At 45.6% G+C, this 20,023-nt stretch overlaps 1 protein-coding gene across 2 annotated transcripts in view; it reads left to right on the plus strand.

Annotated features, from left to right (window-relative positions):
- The window catches only part of HPCAL1 (hippocalcin like 1), a 66,310-nt gene extending 64,495 nt beyond the window's left edge, over positions 1 to 1,815 (plus strand). For both annotated transcript variants that reach the window (XM_039569428.1, XM_019282224.3), the window contains one exon: positions 592 to 1,815. In XM_039569428.1, coding sequence (XP_039425362.1) covers positions 592 to 689 — 98 coding nt within the window. In that variant the 3' untranslated portion in view covers positions 690 to 1,815. The remainder of the gene's footprint in view (positions 1 to 591) is intronic.
- Positions 1,816 to 20,023: the final 18,208 nt, after the last annotated feature.

The raw sequence follows: 20,023 nt of genomic DNA on the forward strand, positions 1-20,023 counted from the left end.
ATAGTTAGGGTTGGAAGGGCCCGTCAAAGGTCATCTGGCCCAACACCCCTGCAATGAGCAGGGAGATGTTGAACTAGATCAGGTTGCTCAGAACCCCGTCCAACCTTGTAGGTGCCAGAGAAGCCATCACTGCTCAGCCCTATGTGTCACAAGAAACAAGAGGACAAAGTAGGGATATTTGGAATATTTAGGTTTAAAATGTTGTAGTAATACAAGCATCATTTCAAAGCATACATGTGTTCAGGTACCATAATTGTGTTTGTGTGTCATGTCATTTGTATAGTCTGGTTCTGAGCAAAAAGCTGCCAAATGATACCAGAACAGTTATTTTTCGATTTGGGACTGTCTTTTTAAATAAAGAAATAGCAATTATTATGCTGGATTGTTTTGCAGAAGAAAAATGCATTTGGGCTTAAAGGCTTGAGTAGGATTTAGCTGCTGTGCATTGCACTAAATTCCCCTCAATGCCTTTGCGATAGATTAAATAGATGTTATATTGCCTCTGTGAGGAGGGGTTCTTTGCTACAGCAATAGTGGCAGCAACAACTGACTTTAAAAAATTGCTTCCATTTTGGTTTTCCTCCCCGCCAGGTAAGCTGTCGCTGGAAGAGTTCATCAAAGGTGCCAAGAGCGATCCCTCCATCGTGCGGTTGTTACAGTGCGACCCCAGTAGCGCGAGTCAATTCTGATGAAAGTGGACAGTGTGCTCAGAGAATCTCGGCTTGTGTCCTTCAAGCTTTGCTCGCAAACGGATGCCTTCTCAACCATCCCTCCACACTTTGCGGATAAGATCCCGTTGCCAGATTGTGTGTGTGTGTGTGTGTCCGAGCGAACCAGCCCTCGCTCCCCCCACTGACACCAGTGCAGTTCTCCTGCGGCAGCTCCGTTTCTGCTTCCCCGTAATGTTACAATTCACTCTGCACATTTTAAACATTAATTGAAAGGTATGTTTACATGCAGCTACGAGAGAGTTCGATGGCTGGTGAGATACCACTTCACTTAGTCCATAAGAAAGGTGATGTTCCCGTAGTTCCCAAGAAGATGCTAGGTAGGACTTTTACCCAAAATAGCAGACGGTAGATAATTTATTTTGCTTCAGAAATTACTATGATGAAAAAAAAAAAAAGGAAAAAAAGTGGACTGAATGGAGCAGAAAGTTTAAAAAAAAAAAAAAAAAAACAAGAAAAAGAAAAAAGAAAAAAAAAAAAAAAGCAGCTTTCCTGGGCATGGTTCCAATTTTCTTTTTGAGGAAAATTGCTTGCACTTATCTAATGGTCTTTACTTTCTTTTAATATATATATAAATTATATATATATGGTGAAGTAAAATTTTAAATATTTAGGTCATCTATTTAAGGCATAAAATAGAATTCAAGCTTTGTTTCTTCTAGTCGTCTGTGATTTATTCAAATCTTGGAGATTGTTTTTTTGTGATATTTATGCATTAGCAAATTGCTGTTCCAAAAGAAATGCATGACTAGCAGTTTGTGGATATTTCACTCTGTTTAATTCCTGAATGGAAATATTTGTTCATTTTTACTGTCAGTCATTCCAGCATTACTGTCTTAACAAAAGACCTGAAAGGAGTTCATCCTCATTTTGTATTTCTCAGTGGAGTCCTACTTTATGGTGGTTGCTGCATTAAATGGCTTTTGAGTGCCCCGAGGTGACGTGACTGGCACTGCTGTTCTCGACTTGGCTACACCTCCTCCCTTTTGCTGTCGATATGTTAATAGTCTTGTGCATTCCAGTGTTATTTAATATCTGCCTAATGCCAAGAAATATTAATTGAAATAAAAGACTACTTTTCTTGTCACTGCCTGTCTTGGTCTAAACCATGCACCAAGTTCCTAGTGTCAGGTATTTGGGGAAGGGCATGGATGGCTCTCTGCCCAGCGTCTCCCAGTCTTGTCCAAGACATGTTGCCTAGTAAGTATGTAGGGATTTTGGGAACCGACTGTTGTGGCTGGGTTAATGCTGTGGTGTTAGTGCCTGTGGGATCCAGCTCCATCCCAGCTGAATCCAGGGTAAAGACAGCTCAATTTCTGCTGGATGTGGAGCAGCTCAAGGCAATGAAGGAAAAACTGCTGACCCTGTTGGCTGGGCTACTGTGACCACAGCTTTACAAAATAAAACTCCTGACAGGTACCAGGTACTTGCTGTTGGACTAACGTTTGACACTGGTAGCACGGGAAGCAGTTTTCTCCACTTTGATCAGGTCTGCAAGCAGCTGCATAAGCCTGCCCTCTCTGCAAAATGAAGTATCAACAAATTATTTGGCCTGAGGTTAATGCTGAGCATGTAATGAAGGGATTTTTGCTGTGTAGAATGTTCTAGTAGTGGTTACATGATTAAAATATTAAGAGACAGGAATGGTTGCAATATCCAAGTGGAAATACATTTAGTCGGACTTGGTTCTACTAAACAAACTTGTGTCAGTGCTGCCAAGCAAAAGAGTGTGTTCTTTTTTTTCCCCCTGGAAATTAAAATTTGAGCAATTAAACCAACAGTCCTTTCAACCAAAACACCCTAAGAGGGATGTTAATCAGAAGCTTGCCTGCTTTCTCAGGGCGAGCCCAGCTATTGAAAAAAATGTAATTCCATGGTTGCTGATAGCCTGTATCCAGCCTGTTTGTGTTCATGCTGTCAGTCTGTCTGCCAGAAGATGCTGTGGTGTTAGAGATGCTGCAGATGTTCTTACGCTAGTGACTCTTCTTGCATGGGCTGGGTCCAAAAGCAGCTGTTCAGATGTGAATTGGCCACCATGGGCTTTATCATTTCTGTATTCAGGAGAGTGTGAAAAAATGTGTCTGACCTTGTCCCGGGATGGTACCTCTGAGGTGGACCACAACATTTGAATCTTGTTTGTGCAATCTTAAATGAGTCAGGCATATTTCCAGTCAAGCATTGCATGATATCCTGGGTACCAAAGATGTAAAAACTCTTTTGCTGTAGCATTCATAAATGCAGCACTTCCTCTGTCATCATTCATTTGCTCCTCTAAGTGGAAATATTACTGCCTTTTCCTGGCATCTCACTTCTTCTGGTTTCCACTGCTGTCTGTAGTGAATAGCATGTTTAAGTAGCTGATTAACAAAGCCCAAAGTCTTCTCATTTGGGGTGAAAAAAAATCTCCTTACAGAAGCTTATTTTGACCTTGTTTTTGCAGAAAGAAAGTGAAAGAATCTGAATTTTAGAGGACAGAAAGTTCCCCTTTCTTTGATGTTATAATTTTTTCTCTGAAATGGGCCAGGGTATCCATGATGCAGTTTGCTGCCTACCATGGTCTGACAAGCCCCTGCACAGCCCTGTGCAGACACCAGGATTGTGTCCTGCTTCATCGGACCCAATTTCTTCCATCTTTGCCTCTTTAAATTTTCCAATCCCAGATTTGTGGGTTTTGGTTTGTTTTTTTGTTTGTTTGTTTGGTTTTTTTTTTGTTATCCTCACTGTTTTCATAGCTTTTAGGGAGTTTCTTCTCTTCAGGGGAGGATGATATTATTTCACACTGGGACTGGCACAAATTATGTGAGTAAGATGCTCCCAGCTTGCCTTTCAGGAAGAAGTGAAGGAAGATGCCCAGGAAAGGTGGTCATGCATGGCATTCCGGGGAAAATGAGAGATGCTCTGAAGCCCAACCAGGCTGAGCTTTTTAAAGGCGGCTTCTGATATGGGGAATCTTTTAATTAAAAGGCCATCTAAGTACTGGAAAGGATTTTATCTGCTGCTGCCAAGCAGCTCTCTTAAAATCAGACCTGCTTCAGAGGCTGAGGTTGTGCATCCACAGTCACTGGGTAACTTTGATCATCTTGGCTTGAAGGATGTCTCTGCTTTCCTTACCGGTAACGAGGACTCAGAGGGGAGAGCAATTTCCAGGCTCCTTCTCCAGAATGTCATTTGAATATTGATACAGGCAGAGTTCAAAACTGATGCAGTAATCAATGAAAAGCTAAGAGAGCTTTACTGCTTGTTGGGCTCCCAGGAATGTCTTTCGTAGAGGGACTGTTGTGTAGAGGGGTTAATCACTTGGGAAATGAAGTCCAAGTGATTAATAGAAAATTTCAACTCATTAAGTGACTTAAGTGTTTTTGTGAATTGTATTTTTAGTCAAAAATGGAGTCTAACTTAGCAAAAGTAATTTAACACAAAAAAAACTCACCACTGTGTCCATTTTTACCTCACTTTAATAACCTATGTGATTATTTTCTTGCCATGGAGATATCTAATGCTCTGAAAGCTCTGGCTAATTGCTACATAAATTCAGGTTTTTCTGTATGAATTGCAGGTCTTGTTAAACTAATTCAAAATTATGTCACTGCCTTTCAGATTAAGTTAAAAGCTGTCTGGTTGCAGCCTAACTCCAGTGTGGGTGATGGAGGTGCTTGGGTTCAGTCTTTTGTGTCTCCCTTGCCAAGTTTGAATTGGCCATTTGTTTTTAAAACAGGTCCTTTGCAATATATTTTTAGCATTGGCCTCTGAGTAATAAACTCTTGTGAAGAACAACGTGAGCATTTCTGCAAGCACGGGGCAGATGGTCTCCATGGATAGTCCTCGATCCATTATGCAGGGCACCCTCTATTCATATTTAAAGGTTAGGAACAGCCGTTGACTTTAATGGTCCAGTGGGCAGACTGGCATTTTGAGCTCCCCAGGCTGCACCATGGCAGATACAGTGCTGATGAACCTGATAATTGCTGTTATCTCTTTTGGGAGGAGAGATGCTTTATTGAAAAGAAGGAAAAGGGTGGGAGAGGAGAGCAGAGCATCTCTTTGTAGGAGCTTTGGAGACGTGCCTGTATCGCTGGGAGCAGTGTGCCTGCAAGCAGACCTTAGCTGTTGCCCACCTGTACCCAGTGTGATGGTTTGGAGGCAGACACACTTCCAAACACTCTCGTGTTCACTGTGGCTAAAGGGCAACCAGTGCATCACCAGAGGGTTGGGTTAATCCCAGGCTTTCAACCATGTCACACGAGTCAGAAGCCACTGCCAGAAGGAGGCAAGGAGCTGTCATGGCAGCTGCTTGATGTCTTCGAGGACAGACGGGCAAGGTCACGACCGCCAGTTGGGTGGGTTATTTTAAGAGCAAGCTGGCTCTTCCTGATGGAGGAACAATTTATCATAAACAAAATCTGTATCGATTGGGCTGTCACTAGAGGGAATTGTCTCTCACGTGAAGGTAAGAAGCAGGATCCCCTCCTTGCTCCTCTCCACGCATATTCCCACACCTTTGTGTTTGGAGCTGCTGGTGCTTGGGCGGGTTGGGACTGACACCATGGATAACGGTCAGCTCCCTCAAACCCTCCCTGCCTGTGGGACTGTAGCTTTGAACACATCTTTAGTGTCTTCTCTACCTTGTACCTGGCACTGGGAGCTGCATCACTAAACCTCTGCTCACAGCTGTGCTACCAGGGCTCTCACCCCACCATTTTTTTACCTTTCCAAAACAGAGCAACTGTTTTGCTTCCTTTGCCTTAACTTCTTTTTTCCTTTGCATAAACTGTTCCATGCAGCAATATGGGAACTTAGTGCAGAAGGCAGGTCACACTCTAAAATCCAAGTTGGTCACAGATATATTACAGCAAAGATGACAAATTACACCCTGGGTGAAATTTGCCTCTGCAGTGTCACCCAGGCCGTTCTGCAGGAAATGAGGTGTGAGCAAGGGAGCCTGTTTTTCCTTGGCACTTGGCTGTGCCTGCTCTTTCCCAGCCCTGGGGATGGGGTTGCACTGCAGCAGAGAACAGGAGCAGGGACAAGTCCTGCCCTAAGGGCCCTGCCATGTCAAAGTCACCCACAGCGTGACTTTGTTTTTCCCAGGTCAGGACACAGCGTTCTTTCCAGTCACTATTTCCATTTTGCTTTTTAGTTTCCAAGTGAAATAAATATTATCCTTAAAGCCTAATGTGGTTATATATACATCGACACAGGATTGAATCCAGATTTTCTTCAGCAACATCTGGAGAAAAGTAGCCTGAGAGGAGATTTTATTGCTCTCTACAACTACCTGAAAGGAGGTTGTAGCCAGGTGGGGAGGAGTAACAAGTGACGGGATGAGAGGAAATGGCCTCAAGTTGCACCAGGGGAGGCTTAGATAGAGTATTAGGAAAAATTTCTTCGCTGAAAAGGTTATCAAGCATTGGAACAGGCTGCCCAGGGAAATGGTTGAGTCATCATCCCTGGAGGTATTAAAACAAAATGTAGATGTGGCTATGTTTAGTGGTGGACTCTACGATCTTACAGGTCTTTTCCAACCTAAATGATTGCATAATTCTGTGACTATGCTATGGCTGTGTGTGGTTCTGCTCAGGCCTGTCCTTACTGACAAGAGCAGCCAGCAGGCCACGTTCCTTCCTGTTGGGGAAGATGAAACAGGAAAGCCTTGGAAATATGATTGCCTGACAAAAGATTTTGGGAATATGAAAACTACAGGCAACATCGAAATGAAAGCCACTTTTGAAATACCAGGTCTTAGTTACTGAACAACTAGAAAACAATGGTATGGCCAACTGAAGTAATCCCCTTTTGATTGAACAATACCCTCTGCTAGCAGGCAGGTCCAAGGGTCAGAGCAGACCCTACTAGCTCAGCAGAAGGGGTCCAAAGAGTAGTTTTTAGAAGTTAAGATGTAACACTCTATGGTAATATAAGAACTCTTATAGGCTGTATGTAAATGCTATAGGATTTGTATCTTGTATTAGATTGGTTAGTGACAATTAGAATATTCAGTACAGAAGATGATTTATTGTATTGTAACCAGGACTTCAGACATTCTCATTCTCTCTTCACTTCTACTTCAGACTTTCTCATACTTCTCTCTTCCACTTCTACTCTTGCTCTTACTCTTGCTCTTACACTCTCACCCGTTCACTCTCTTGCTCTCTTGGGCCTGCTCAGAGCTGAGTCTACCAGCTCTGAGCAGTGCCCCAATACCCACGCCCTTTACAATAAACTGGCTGTGTCCCGAGACCTGCCTATAGAGATCTCTCGTCTCCATCCATTACCGTCTACGTCCGGCCGTCCCGACTGGACCCCAGAACCCCCGAAACCTACAGCAGCCGTGTATTTCTTCTATGTACTAAAGCACCTCTAATTCTTCCTTGACTTGTTTGCACAAGAAGAAGATGCAAACTGCCATGTCTCACTGGTGTCTCCGTTGTGGGTACGTGTAAGAAGAAACACCTTGTTCCTCCCATGTGAGGTTTGGGTTGTAACCAGTACTGTGCTGAGCCTGCACCAGTGGTCGTGAACTCCAAAGGAGGTATCTGGCAGGCAACCTCTTTCTCTGATAAGAGAAATCAGGCTTGTTTGAAGAAACACGGAGAAGCCCAGGCTCAGAGGAGAGTGCCAGCTAACTCACTAGGATATTGGCCCATCTCCTCTTGTGGAGAAACAGAACTGGGTTAGGGAGAAACAAAACAGGTACAGATAATTCTCTGCCTGAAGCTGGAATTTGTCTTCCACTGGAGTCATTCAGGAGCAAGATGTCGTTGTGAATGGTTTTTAAATTGTTTTGGGAGCAGCCAGGGGAAATGGTGAGTGTTGAGCATCACAACATGGAGCTGGGGAGCATCATCCTCTTGGGGACACTGAGCCCTCATTTCCTGCAGCTGGCAGGAGCAGCAAGCTTCCTGTCTCCAGCTCCCTCTGGGTTGTGCTGTGGGACCATCATGCCCCCTGGTCTAGTGCAAAGGTGCAGTGGCCAAACGGGAGTGGGAGAAGAGACCTCTCCTCCTCCCACCAGACCCAGCTGGTGTGAGCAAACACCCCACTCTTGCGGCTGCAGCAATAACTGAACACATATATTTTTCCCCTTTATTCTTTTTTTTAATAATTTCCTGGACCCTTTTCAGGACAAATTCCACTGCTGAGCGGATGCCATGGGCAGCAGGCGCAGTGCTGGCAGCTGGTTCCTCAAGGAAAACGTGAGTGCACCGACTATGCCTTAATACACCATTAATGATCAGGAACAAAACACAAACATTACGGACACTTTCCTTGGAGAAAATAAAATAAACTCAGCTAATTCAGATGTTGGTGTTGCACAGTCATGGTTATTCCTTTGCTGCTTTCCTTATGAATTATTAATACATGTGAGGCTCACGACAGGCAGGTTTGATGCCTGCTAAAGGACACAGGTAGTGCCATTGCATGTGTGTGGTGGCACCGAGGAGCAGGGCTGCCTGCATGCTGCAGACAGTGCCAGTGCTCGAAGTGGGTTTCAGGTGCCAGGGTTTACCCCACACTGCGCCATCCTCCATCTCACCAGCATCGTGTGCAGTGATGCCTGAGGGAGCTGCTGCTGCCAGACACCCTGACCACACTGGAGAAATGTGGTCTTTGTGGAAACTGGCTTTCGTAGCCCTGCCATGCCCCACCTGGGGAGCCCTGGGGACTAAAGATAATCGTGTGTAAGAAAAGAACTTCACTTTTATGCGGGAGTGGCTTAAGTCAGCTTTAAAAGCAGCTGCTGAATCCTTCTGAACTACTTGGCAGGGAATTCCACATCCACTTCTCATTGAGCTGCTCGTGCTATCTGCCACCTTTCAGGCATGTCACCACCAGTCCCCTGTGGGACCTGCTGACAGCTGCAGTGTATAGCAAGGCTCCCCCAGCAGGCCCCTGTGGAGCTCCAGCTCTCCCATGAGGATCCCAATGTCTTTTGGGACTAAGGCATCATGAGCCACATTGGTGAAGCCTCCAGGACTGCTCAACTGATGAAAATCACCAACTCCAAGTCTGCTCAGACCTTTAGTAACTGCCAGCACTGCTGCTAGAAGCTGTGGGAAAAAGGTCTTTTCCCTTTTTTCCTTTGAGTGTGATGCTTTCCTGTGGTGCCTGTGAGGGAGATGCTGGCCACCCTGGCTGCACCTCCATGTGGCCCCTCCTGTGCCCACCACATTGTACCCAGCTGATGCTTTCCACACACCAGAGGCCAGGGCCACCTCAGTTGCCATGGCAACACAAAAAAAAGGAGCCAGGAGTTTAATTTTTTTTTTCTTCCAAAGTAAAGCCACTTGCTTGAAACCTCACCTTCCATTTTGGGTGATTTTGCAGCCCCCCCATGTTCACCTTCTCTGCACAGTTCACAGCACCCACACTGGGCAGGATGCTTGAAAGGAACAATATCCTTGCCCAGCAGCATGAGTGCAACCACGGGATGGTCTGGTGAGGAGGCAGTGGAAGGGACCCAAGTCTTCTCTTTCTCTGCTCCGTTCTAGCAGTTGTCTAGCAAAGTTACACTCAAGGCACTTATGCTTTGCTCTCCCCTGCATTTTTTGGTGGAATCTGGCATCGCCTAGAATATGGGGAAAGGGACAGAGTGGACTGTGAAGGACAATTATGATGAATTTCCATATTCTGGTAGCTGATTCCCAAAGCAAAGCTCACACCACCAAGCCTGACAGAGTTCAAGAAGCATTTGGACAATGCAGTTGAGCACATGGTGTGACTCTTGGGAATGGTCCTGTACAAGACTGGGAGTGGGACTTGAGGATCCTTGTGGGTCCCTTGCAGCTCAGGATATTCTGTGATTCTGTGATCAACCAGCAAGGTTTGTGCTGTTTCTTGCATTTACACCATCATTTTTCTAGTTGTAGTTTCTTCTGTGCCAGCTGCCTTTGTTAGGCTCTTCCACCCAGCTACAAGTTTCAGTGCTTTTATGTGGCATGTGTTTCTAAACTTCGTTTTCACGCTTGAGCCAGCACCAATTGACAAAGCAGCCCATGCTTGGTTGCTTTGCATGCCCACAAATCTCAGCAAGCCTCCTTGCAGCTGCACATGTGGGCAGGCAGCAGCCACTGGTAGCAAGGGGATTTTCTTGCAAATGTCCACCTCTTGGCTGATGCCGCCAGCGGTGCACAAAGCTGATGGCACTGGTAGTGTGGTTCCTTGCTGCATTGCTTTATACTCACAAGCATTTCCTAAGAATAAAGCTAAATGTCCTGCCTCTGGGTTTGCCTTGTTCTTCCCTAGGATGAGCAATTCCCATCTCTGTCCTGAAGTCTGAGTCAAATCAAAATTTTCACCTCAATCAGCAGCACAGCTCTGTCTTAAAGGCTTTTGCTGAAGCTACACTGCTGAAGTTGATTCCCTCCTCAGTAATGTGATTTAAATCACCCTTCAATCACTAGTCATTTCCTCACCTTGTGGCAATAAGGACAAATTAGCACCTTAAATAAGAGAAACATGCTTCTAGGAAATGGGTTTAATTTCTAGTGGGTTTTTGAGAAGTGGCTGCCAAGCTTGGATCAGCTGGTTTCTCTGCTGTGGGTGTAGGAAGGAAAAGGGCACAAACAGGAAAAAGTTGTCATGTTGTGCATGACAATGATACAGAAGGAAAGAGTTTCTGAGTGCTGTAGGGGGCCATTACCAGAGCACTGTAGTCATCTCCACCTGCATCCTCTCTTCACCTGCACCAGAAGCTCATGGCCACAATGGGTAGATTTTTCTGGATGGCCCAGCACCTTCTGGAACTCAGAGATTTCAGTGCTTAATTGAAAGGTAGCCCTGAAGGGTGAGGGAGTCTGTCCTGCTGATGGTATGTAGCCATCCGTATTGTTGAACAGCAGTGAGATTTACCCTCCAGCTTGCCTCCAGGTCATGCCTTTTCCTTAAAAATAAGAAAGTTATTTTTAACGTGAAAAAGAGTGATGTTGGGAGGTGTTAAGACCCAGCTGCAGGGGTTGGCATGGTGGGCTTGCCTCTGGAAATAAAGCTCAAAGTTCACATGTTCTGCCCATGGGATTGAGAGGATTGTTGGTACTTCAGAGAATTGATACAGCCTTACCAGGCTGGCTGGTCACTTGGATGACTGATTAGTGATTTACAACGAGTTGGAGCCCACAGGCACCCCCTGTTGTGTCCTGGAAGAGAGGATGGAGTTGCACAGTGAGTACCTGGGTAAGCTGGGGTTTCATACAGATGAGAAGAGCTGAAATGAATGTATTTGACTCAGGCTTGTTTTTACCTTTATCCATGTATATTAAAGTAGCAAGCATTTTTTTTATTCATCCCAGAATAGCGATATTTTACTGTTTATGCCACAAGCATGGCAGTGAGAACCAAGCTATTTAATTTCTTTTCCTTAATCAAAAGCTGCAACCGCTGCTACTGGTGACCGCAACCCAGGCTGAGGAGCTGCTGCCACCTGAAATGCCACAGAAGAGGCTTTCCAACAGCCTGCTAAAATGAACAGAAAGAAATTGCTTGGATCAGGTGGTAGCCACCTGAGTGCACCCAAAGAACAGATAAATGTTCCTTAAATCAGCCTCAGGCAAACACGATACCAAATTATTAGCTGGGGTTTTTTTTTAATGATTCCAGGGCATGGTCTAAGGAACTCCAAATCAGTAAGCCTCATGTCTGAACCAGAAAAAAATCTGTAGAAACAGCTTTTATACAGCAAAGTACAGACATTGAAGATGCTAGGATAAATGTGATGCATAAAGGGAAGAGATAAAATGAGCTCTTACAAATGGAAGTTGTGCCTGATAAATCTGTGATCTCTGCAGGAATGAAGAGGTAACACATTCTTAAATGGTCTGAAAAGGGGTGGATGTGTGGATGGATGGATGGATAGATAGATAGATAGATATAAAGAAGTTTGCTGGTGGTACAGGATTGTTTAGGATCATTAGAGATTAGGCAAAATATTGCAGAATTTTTTCTCTGTATTGATTTTGAGGCAGCAAAATTACCCATTAATTAAAACTTAGTTTAGTTACCTAATATTAACTAAAAGAGAACAAGGAGTCTAAAAAACAGTAGTTCTAACCATTCAAAGACTTTGAGGTCCGAATTTAAAAGGTATTTGTATCACTTTGGATAGAGGTCTGAAAATATCAGCTCAGTGCTCACCTTAAAAGACAAAGCAGCTTTTGGGGAGCCTTACAGTTTAGGATGTTAGTGACCTGGGTAAAATGGTTCCTTGGGCATCACACTCGTCATGTGGGGTTACACTGGCCTCCAGAACCTGCCACCTCTGCTCTGGCACAGCATGTCCCCCCTGTGCAGCCTCCGTGCCCATGTTTCTGTGCCCTTAGCTCCTTGCCTGACAATTTAAACTCTCTACTTGGCAGCTGGTACCTGGTTAAATCATGTACAGTGTCAGCCATACCCATGCTGAGCAGTGGCAAGTGGCTTCCCAGCTGTCTAATGAGGGCAGGGAACATTTTGATCAGCCCCTCTTGACCCCACAGCTAATGCAGGCCAGCGAATTTGCCTTGGCAATTTGTGCACCAGGCACAAAATTGTACCTTTGGCCTGAGGCTGGAGACGATGCTAAACATCTGCCGCTGGACTCCTGAGAGTGACGTCAATACTCTTTTGTCCCAAGTCTCGTACTGGCTCAGCTGCATCCATCTCTCCCAAAGATAAATTGTACTTTATTGCATGGTATTGCTCAGCACAGAAAAAAACTCTCATTAGGCACCAGCAATTCAGCACTTAATGCTCATAGTAATAAATAACTTGACCAGGGTAGCTTTTTTCCCCTTTTCATTTCATCTTTCCTTTTCCCCTTTCTGCCTATGCACAGGCTCTCAGAAAGCAGAGAGGGGCTGGCAGGATGGCAGAGGATGGTTGCAGAGTGTCCCTGTGCATTTCTGGGGACAGAATCAGGAAGCCAGGGCAGCAGAGACGTGCTCTGCCTTGCTGCAGTCCCACTGGTATCCTCTGCCCAAGCAGGGTGGTTTCTGCAGGAGACAACAAGCAGTGCAAGAAACTCAGGGCCTCTCCCAGGGCATGTCTTGGGGTGGATCTAAGGACACACCCAGATAAATCTGCCCAGCCCTGGGTAAGGGGTGACCTCTACCTCCCACATGCAATAGGCACTGTAAGACACCTGTCTCCAGTCCTCCTTGAGCCATGGGACGCTTGTCTGGTCAGGAGTGCAGGGAGCTGGGTACAGCTGGGCTCATCTCCTGCAGAGGTTTTTTTAGGGAACCCTCACTCTACCAGCCTGCCCTTATCTCTCATCAGCTGCAGACACTTCAGGGAGTCTCTGTTGTGTCCCACAAACCCCTGGACTTGGTGGCATCGGGCAGAAGGATGCCAGGAGCTGCTGGCAACCCACCTGGAGGGACGCACCCTGGGCAGTGTATACTGTGCCTCTCTGCTCTGACCTCTTCTCACCATCTTCCCTCCCCACCATCCTTCCTCAAGCTCAAAAGCCAAACATTTAAGGAATTATATTAGCAAGCCGTTTCCCTCTCAGCTTGCCTCAGGGCCAGTCAATTTATTTGCTGGTTATAGAGAAATTTCCTCTCTCCTCCCAAAAATGTAGTGTGCGGGCAGTAACCACAGCCTTGGGAAGGTCCCGGAGCTGCTGAGGAGCAGGTGGCAGCAGACAGACTCGCAGTTCGGGGATGGATGCAGCAGGGTGCGGGAGAAGCGGGGCCCTAGCGCGGGCTGCTGCTGCCATCTAGCCATGCCCGCCGCCGCTCAGCCCTCACCCACGCCACCTTCTCCGGCTATGTTCTGTCTACATCGCTGCTTTTCTGTGGCTTTCCTCTTCTGAGCCACAAAGAAGAAGGTATCTTTTAAGGTCTCTTCGTTTAGCCCGCGCTTTCCAAGGCTGCTGCCATAGCGGCTGCAGGGCCGGCCGGGCGGCAGCTCGGGGGTCACAGCCGTGCCGCTCACTCTGCCCTGCTCCCCGCGGGCTGCTGCACCGCATCCTTTCTCATGAGAGCCATCTCTCCTGGAGGAGGACACTCCGCGTCTCCTGGTGTTGGCATGGTTATTGGATCCAGCGGCCCTCCCACCACCCTGTCCTAAGGACAACACCAGTGTCCTAAACCTGAGGCTGGCAATGGGTCTCTGCTTTTGAAGCCATTTGCTCCCTCCAGTGTCTGTCGCTCTCCCAGGAGGAGAAGCAAACAGAAATCAGCATATTCAGCCGGTGAACAGGAAAACTGCTTCATGAAGGTGAGAAGCCACTCAGGGCTCTCCTGGGTGAGGAATCTTCTTCATGCCACGGAGCAAGATGAGGCTCTTACCTTTGTTCCAACAGCCGGACTGTGGCTTTGGTTTAGCATCTATTACCAGTTCTTCCCCACTACTTTTTAACTTTTTTGAGGCAGGAGTGGGTCCTCTCCCTTCAGCAGCTCCTCAGAGGCTGCTGCCCCTTTAGATCCATTTTAGCACTGGAGCATGAGCCCTCACCATGCAGAGCCCCATAGAGGGGAAGGCAGCCAAGGAAGTGGTAGTGTTGGAAAACCCCATTGCTGAACTGAGGGAACTGTGCTGCAGGGCTCAGACCCATGGCACTGCCGGACCCACTAGGGAGCAGGGTGATGACAGACACACTAGGATTGGAAGGGACTTCAGGAGGTCTCTAGCCGAGGCTTCTGCTCCAAGCAGGATCAATTGCAAGATCAGTTCACGGCTGCTCAAGACCTTGACCTGTCAGGTCTCAAAAGCCTCTGGAGATGGAGCCTGGCCAATCCCACTAGTCCTGGCTGTCCCCACGAAGCAAGTTGCTCCTTGCATCCAGACTGACTCCCCGGTTTCAGCTTGTGTCCACTGACATTTGACATCAGCAATCCTGCAAATCTGCTCTACAGAAGGCAGCATAAATCAGTTCCATGCAGTTACTCAAAAAACCCCCCAAAAACTCTGGCAATGGCAAACTTAAATTAACCCCAGGAGCAAGAGAGAAGAATAAAAAACATCACAGTAATAGCTACTGAAAGAGCCAAGCCTCAGACTGGGCACCAAGCAGGAAACTGGAAGCTGACAGGACATTTGAGGTAACAGCCTTAATAAATAATTAAAGAAAACCCCAGCTCTTTTTGAAGCTTTCCTAGTATTAAAACCCTCACATCCTCTGTTTCCCATGTCTGTGAATGGATGGGATGAGAGCATTGTTTGGTTGGGGTTTTTTTGAGCTGTGCAATATCTTAATTATTACTTTGTACATACTTTTTCCTTGTAGTTTCTTATTTGCATTTGTTCTCTCTAATAACATCTCACTTATGCTATGGTCTAACATCGGGAATGTGGGATTCATTTGAAAGCTTTCCGTTTCACTCCTTTCCTCCTCCTGCCCTGGCTCTGACCGACACGGTTTCTTGGATGCATTTTTTTTGAGCTGAGCTCCATCTTGTGGGCTTTTGCGCGGCTAATTAGTCACCACATCCTTATCTCTGGGAGGATCTCCCTTGGACCCGGTCAGAGGAACACGCCCCACTTTGCTTGCAGTCAGGTATAATCATAGAATCAATCACAGAGACAGAATGGCTTGGGACCCTTAAAGACAACTAGTTCCAACATCCTGCCCCTGGAAAGACACCTTCCACTAGACCAAGCTGCCCAAATAACCCACTGAGGAATGAAACCCAGATGGCAGAAGCAGGTGAGTCCCATAGCACCTAACTGCTGGGGAGTTTGGGAACCATCCCATGGGGTGCAGGAGGAATCTCTCTTCCCTAAATCAGCAGTCTCTGGCGAGTTGGATTTTCTTTTGCTTTTCAGTCAGATGCTGTAATTGTTTAATGTGTGTTTTGACTGCAGAAAAATGGGACAACCATCGCTGAGAAATGTTTATTGAGCTGTTACAGTGCAATGCTGTTGCTACTGATGAACTGTAGTTAACAGCAAGTAAATGGAGTTCTTAAGCAGGATTTTTTAAATCTAAAAATGTGGTAGATGATTTTCTTCTTACCCTCACAGTAAGGGCAGCAGCACCTCTGTTCTTACTGAAAAATGCATCCATGTTATCCTGTTCAAGCACTGCAACCCTGTGCTTTGCAAGATTGCCAGCTAGTGAGCTTAGTAGCCAGATATAAAAGGGTGATGCTTAAGACAACTGAATGTCCAAATCCTGTACTCACACTGTAGGCAACTGCTATCTCAGGGTGGATTAAATAATACCTGTAAAATACTTTGGGAATTCTTTGTACTGAGCTGCTGCAGTTGCCCTTTCTCAGCTCCTATGCACTACTTGCTGAGTTCTCAAGGTACTCTGAGCCTCCACATCCCTAGCAGTGATAAGGTGTTGGTAACAACCCAGCTGGGAGCACTGGTCTCTGCATCGCTGCTCTGAAAGTCTCTGCCTTTCTCTCCCTCCCTGAATCACCGCACAGCCTTGCTGTCTTCCGGCTGCTTTCTGGACTGGAACATGGCAGTTGGCTTTGTACCAGGAAAGCAGGGTGAACCAATTAGTCCTTTGCAAAGCACTCCAAGAGCATGAACTGAGGAGACTATAACTGGAAGGCACTTCTTTTTTGTGGGAATACTGTGGGTAAGACTGGGACCAGCTCCCTAAAATGAGTGAGAAAAAGAAGGGTTGGATTCAGCATGCTAATGCTTTTGTCTTCAGGCAAAGACTAACAGATGGAGGAAAATTGTTGCTACAGTGTAAGCATCAAGAAACACATGCAAATAAGGGTCTAATATTTATGGGACTGTAACAATACTTGCAAGTCTACATGGACACACAGGACTGCAGTGTGCTCCCTTGAGGGCGCTCCCTTCATTTGCCAGTGGTTTCCCTGTAACGCTTGTGGCTTCCCCATGCCAAAGTGGAGGGGACTCAAGGCGCCAGTGTTGTTCATGCCCAAAGCAGTCACCTTCACCCTCAGACTCACCATGTGAAGGACAACATCATCTTGGTGGCTGTGCCCCTCTGGGTGCTCATCATCAGCTTTCCAAAAGTGGCACCACTGTGGCTGAGTTGGTCTAAACACCTCCTGTACTGAGAACTACAAAACCAACTGAAGAGCAAGAGCAAGGCTTGACAAAACCAGTCCCAGCCCCATATATGCTCCCTACTCTCAGTGTATTTTTGGGGTGGTCAAATACAGTGTTTTAATGAGCTAAAGACAAATTTGAATTGGAGGCATTTGTGACATGGGTACTGAAACCAGACCAAGGCCATGCCTTCAAACTGTATAGAAAATCAGGTGATGCATATCAAAACCAGGGACACTTCTCCAAAGCAAGTTACTTCTTTTTGGTACCGATCAGTGCCTCTTTCAAGAGAAAATAAAAAATAATAATTGTTGCAATGAATGCTGATCTTTTACTTTTTGCCAATTAAATAATATGCATCTAAGCTCCTCTTGCAATACTTGTGGATAATGATTTTTTTTACTTTTTTTGTGGAAGATGGTTGGTTTTGATTTGGAAAGCAAGCTGTCCAATCTTTTTTCTGCAAATTGATGCTGTGTTTAGCTATAAAATACCTATTTAAAGGATAGTAGTTGCTGGGGATGAGGTCTGTGGCAGAAGAGCTCCTTCTAGCTCCAGGTTTGTTCCTGCTCCTGCAGGTGGAGTCATGGGGTCCCTGCTAAGTGCTGCTCCCAGCTCTGGGTTTCTCTGCTGGTGAAGTGGCAGAATTGACTCTTCCACCTGGAATTGAGCACTGACACTTTGTCTGCAAGACCTATGTGGTAGCCTAGAAGTCAGCAGCCTAAAAATGAAAACATGAGTTAAACAGTCATGTGGTAAGACAAGGGCTATCTGCCCCAGGGTATGTTGTCATCAGCAACTTCCCCTCGTCCCTTACTTCCTCCCACTCAGCCTCAGTATTCTCCAACCTCTCCTAAAACATTTCCACCTTTGATTTTCCATCTGATGTAGTTCCAGAGGATGTGTTTCTCAGCTGATTTTGGTATACTACCTTTGCACCAAAGAATGTCAGCTGAATTCCAGGACAGGCCACGTATGGCCACATGGGGACTAAAAATAAGGTCTCAGCTAGACCTCAAACTGGATCTCAAAGTGGCTTCACTGTTCAGAAAAGAGAAATGGCATGATGAGAAAGCATCACAGGCAGATGTCCTGGTATTTGCCTCAGATATTACTTTCTTTTTACAAGTGTGATCTCAAGAGAATCAACATCACCATCACCGGTGCCAGCGAGTGGAGTGAGCACCAGGACCATTTATAGCAGGGATGCCACAGCCCCTGCTAATGTGCCAGCAAAGCCCACAGTGGGACAGACAGAGCACCATACAGAGCAAGGCTAGCAAGGAGCAAGCTGAAAGGTATAGGCTATTCTTGGCTCCAACTTCAATATTTGTTGAGCTAATTACATCAGACAGATGCAGCTGATCTTAATTTTTCTGCAGCTCCTCCCTTCTTCCTGTATCAGACAAACTTGCCCCAGGGAGGAATAATTAAGATGTGCAGTTAGAACAACTGTATTTGATCAATAAACGTGGCACAACAGAGCAAAGGCTTTAATGTCCCAAAAGGCCATCAAGGAGAGGTCAAACTAAACCATATGAGCTCACTGCTTATTTTGTTACACTTTTGCTGTCCTACATGATCTTCACTCCAGCTTCCAGTAGAAAACATATTTCCCTAGTGTGGATTCTAGGGAATCCCCACAGTCACCCTGTAGGTACAAAAATGCTGTGAGCAAGGATTTTCTTGTTATTTTCTAAGTCCGTGAGAGACTCTTCTCTGTCACAGAAGAGGCAGCAGGGAATGTAAACAACCAAGCCACCTGCAACCTTGGAAGGTCTTGTTTATGGTATAGTAGAAAATATTTTGACAATGGATGTTTTAGGATTTTGGCCAATCACCCCCAAGGGGTGGCTGATCCTTGGTCCAATTAGACTATGAAGAAAAAAGTCTATAAAAGAGTTTGTAAAATAATTAAATAAATCAAGCTTGCTGCACAATTCTTGCCTGCTGGATCTTCTCCTCCTCCTCCTCCCTATGGCTGGGGGACACAGTGATATACCGTAGGAACCAGGCCGGCGGTAATATCACCCTATGACCAAATGCTGTCACTTGGGGTGTTTTAAAATCAATTAACAAATGGGCAACTGTGGAAGCCAGGAGCCAGGCATCTGTGAGATGAAGTATCCCAAAACCCAGAACATCTGTTCAGCATAACCCAACTTGAGAAAGTCAAGTCTTGCTTAAAGACACACCAGCACTACTGTAAACACTTATTACTCCCAGAAAGTACTAAAAGACCCTTAGCAAAATCCACTGGGTTTTTTTTACACAGAAGATGCTTCAGATTAGCAGTTTTTAAGCACCTGACACACTTGTTAGACATGGCTTAGAGAGCACCAGCCAAGTCTATGACATACCTGCCATAGGAGAGAAAGGTAAAGAACTACAGTCAGCCACATCTCCTTTGGGGAGCACCACGTTGATCAAACGCTGGTTCGCGTGTTTCCACAGTCCTGGCCTCCAGCAGAGATGTAAATTTTGGATTTTGGAGACAAAACCCAGTGAAATAGCCAAAATAACCAATCAAGGTAAATTTAGATGAAGAAATTAATTGGCAACCTGCCAACTTCCTCTCAGTGAAGCTCACTAATTCATTTCCATAAGTGATTGCCTTCAAAGTACCTGCTGGAGATGGTCTCCACGGGCTGTGAGTAGAGGAAGGCATACTGTGCCACTTGCCCAGCAGGGCACGAGGTGTTAGTGCAGGTATCACGTAAGGTCTCACTAAGCTGAACTGCCTTCTCACTCAAACAGCTCCAGCCTTCAAACAGGCACTTTGAAAAAGTAGCTACATCATCTCCTTTAGTCAACTGCAGCTTCTCAGAGACTTTCTTCTGCATACCTGTTCAAATGTTAAGAGTAAGATTTAGATGTGGAATTGTTACAGTATTAATATTTGGTTACTATTCACTATCTCTGCTTTCATTTAAGAACCATTTAGTTTCCAGATGAAGTTGGAGAAGCTAAATGAAACCCTGGTTTGGATGCAGAGAGTTTCTATGAGATTAAGACTATGGCTCCACTATGTGTATGTACTGAAGTTCGCCACATGCATAAGAATAAAGGCAAGTGCTATTTCAATCACAAGCTTGAAGCTGGGAATAAAACAAGTAAAAACATCACTTGGGATGCTTCAAGAGAGTCAGGAATGAGATACCATCACTCTTGTTTACCCTACTAGTTCATCTAATGGACAATTTCTGCTGAAGGCACAGAATGGAGGTTAAACATTACCTTTCAGAGCTGCTTATAGGAAAACTGCTTTATTTCTCATCTTGCTAGAGCCACTGTTTCTATCAGCAATGCCAACCTTTGGACAACCCTTTAAATTT

Source organism: Corvus cornix, chromosome 3 (genome assembly GCF_000738735.6).
Source record: "Corvus cornix cornix isolate S_Up_H32 chromosome 3, ASM73873v5, whole genome shotgun sequence".
In the NCBI taxonomy this organism is placed as follows: Eukaryota; Metazoa; Chordata; class Aves; order Passeriformes; family Corvidae; genus Corvus; species Corvus cornix.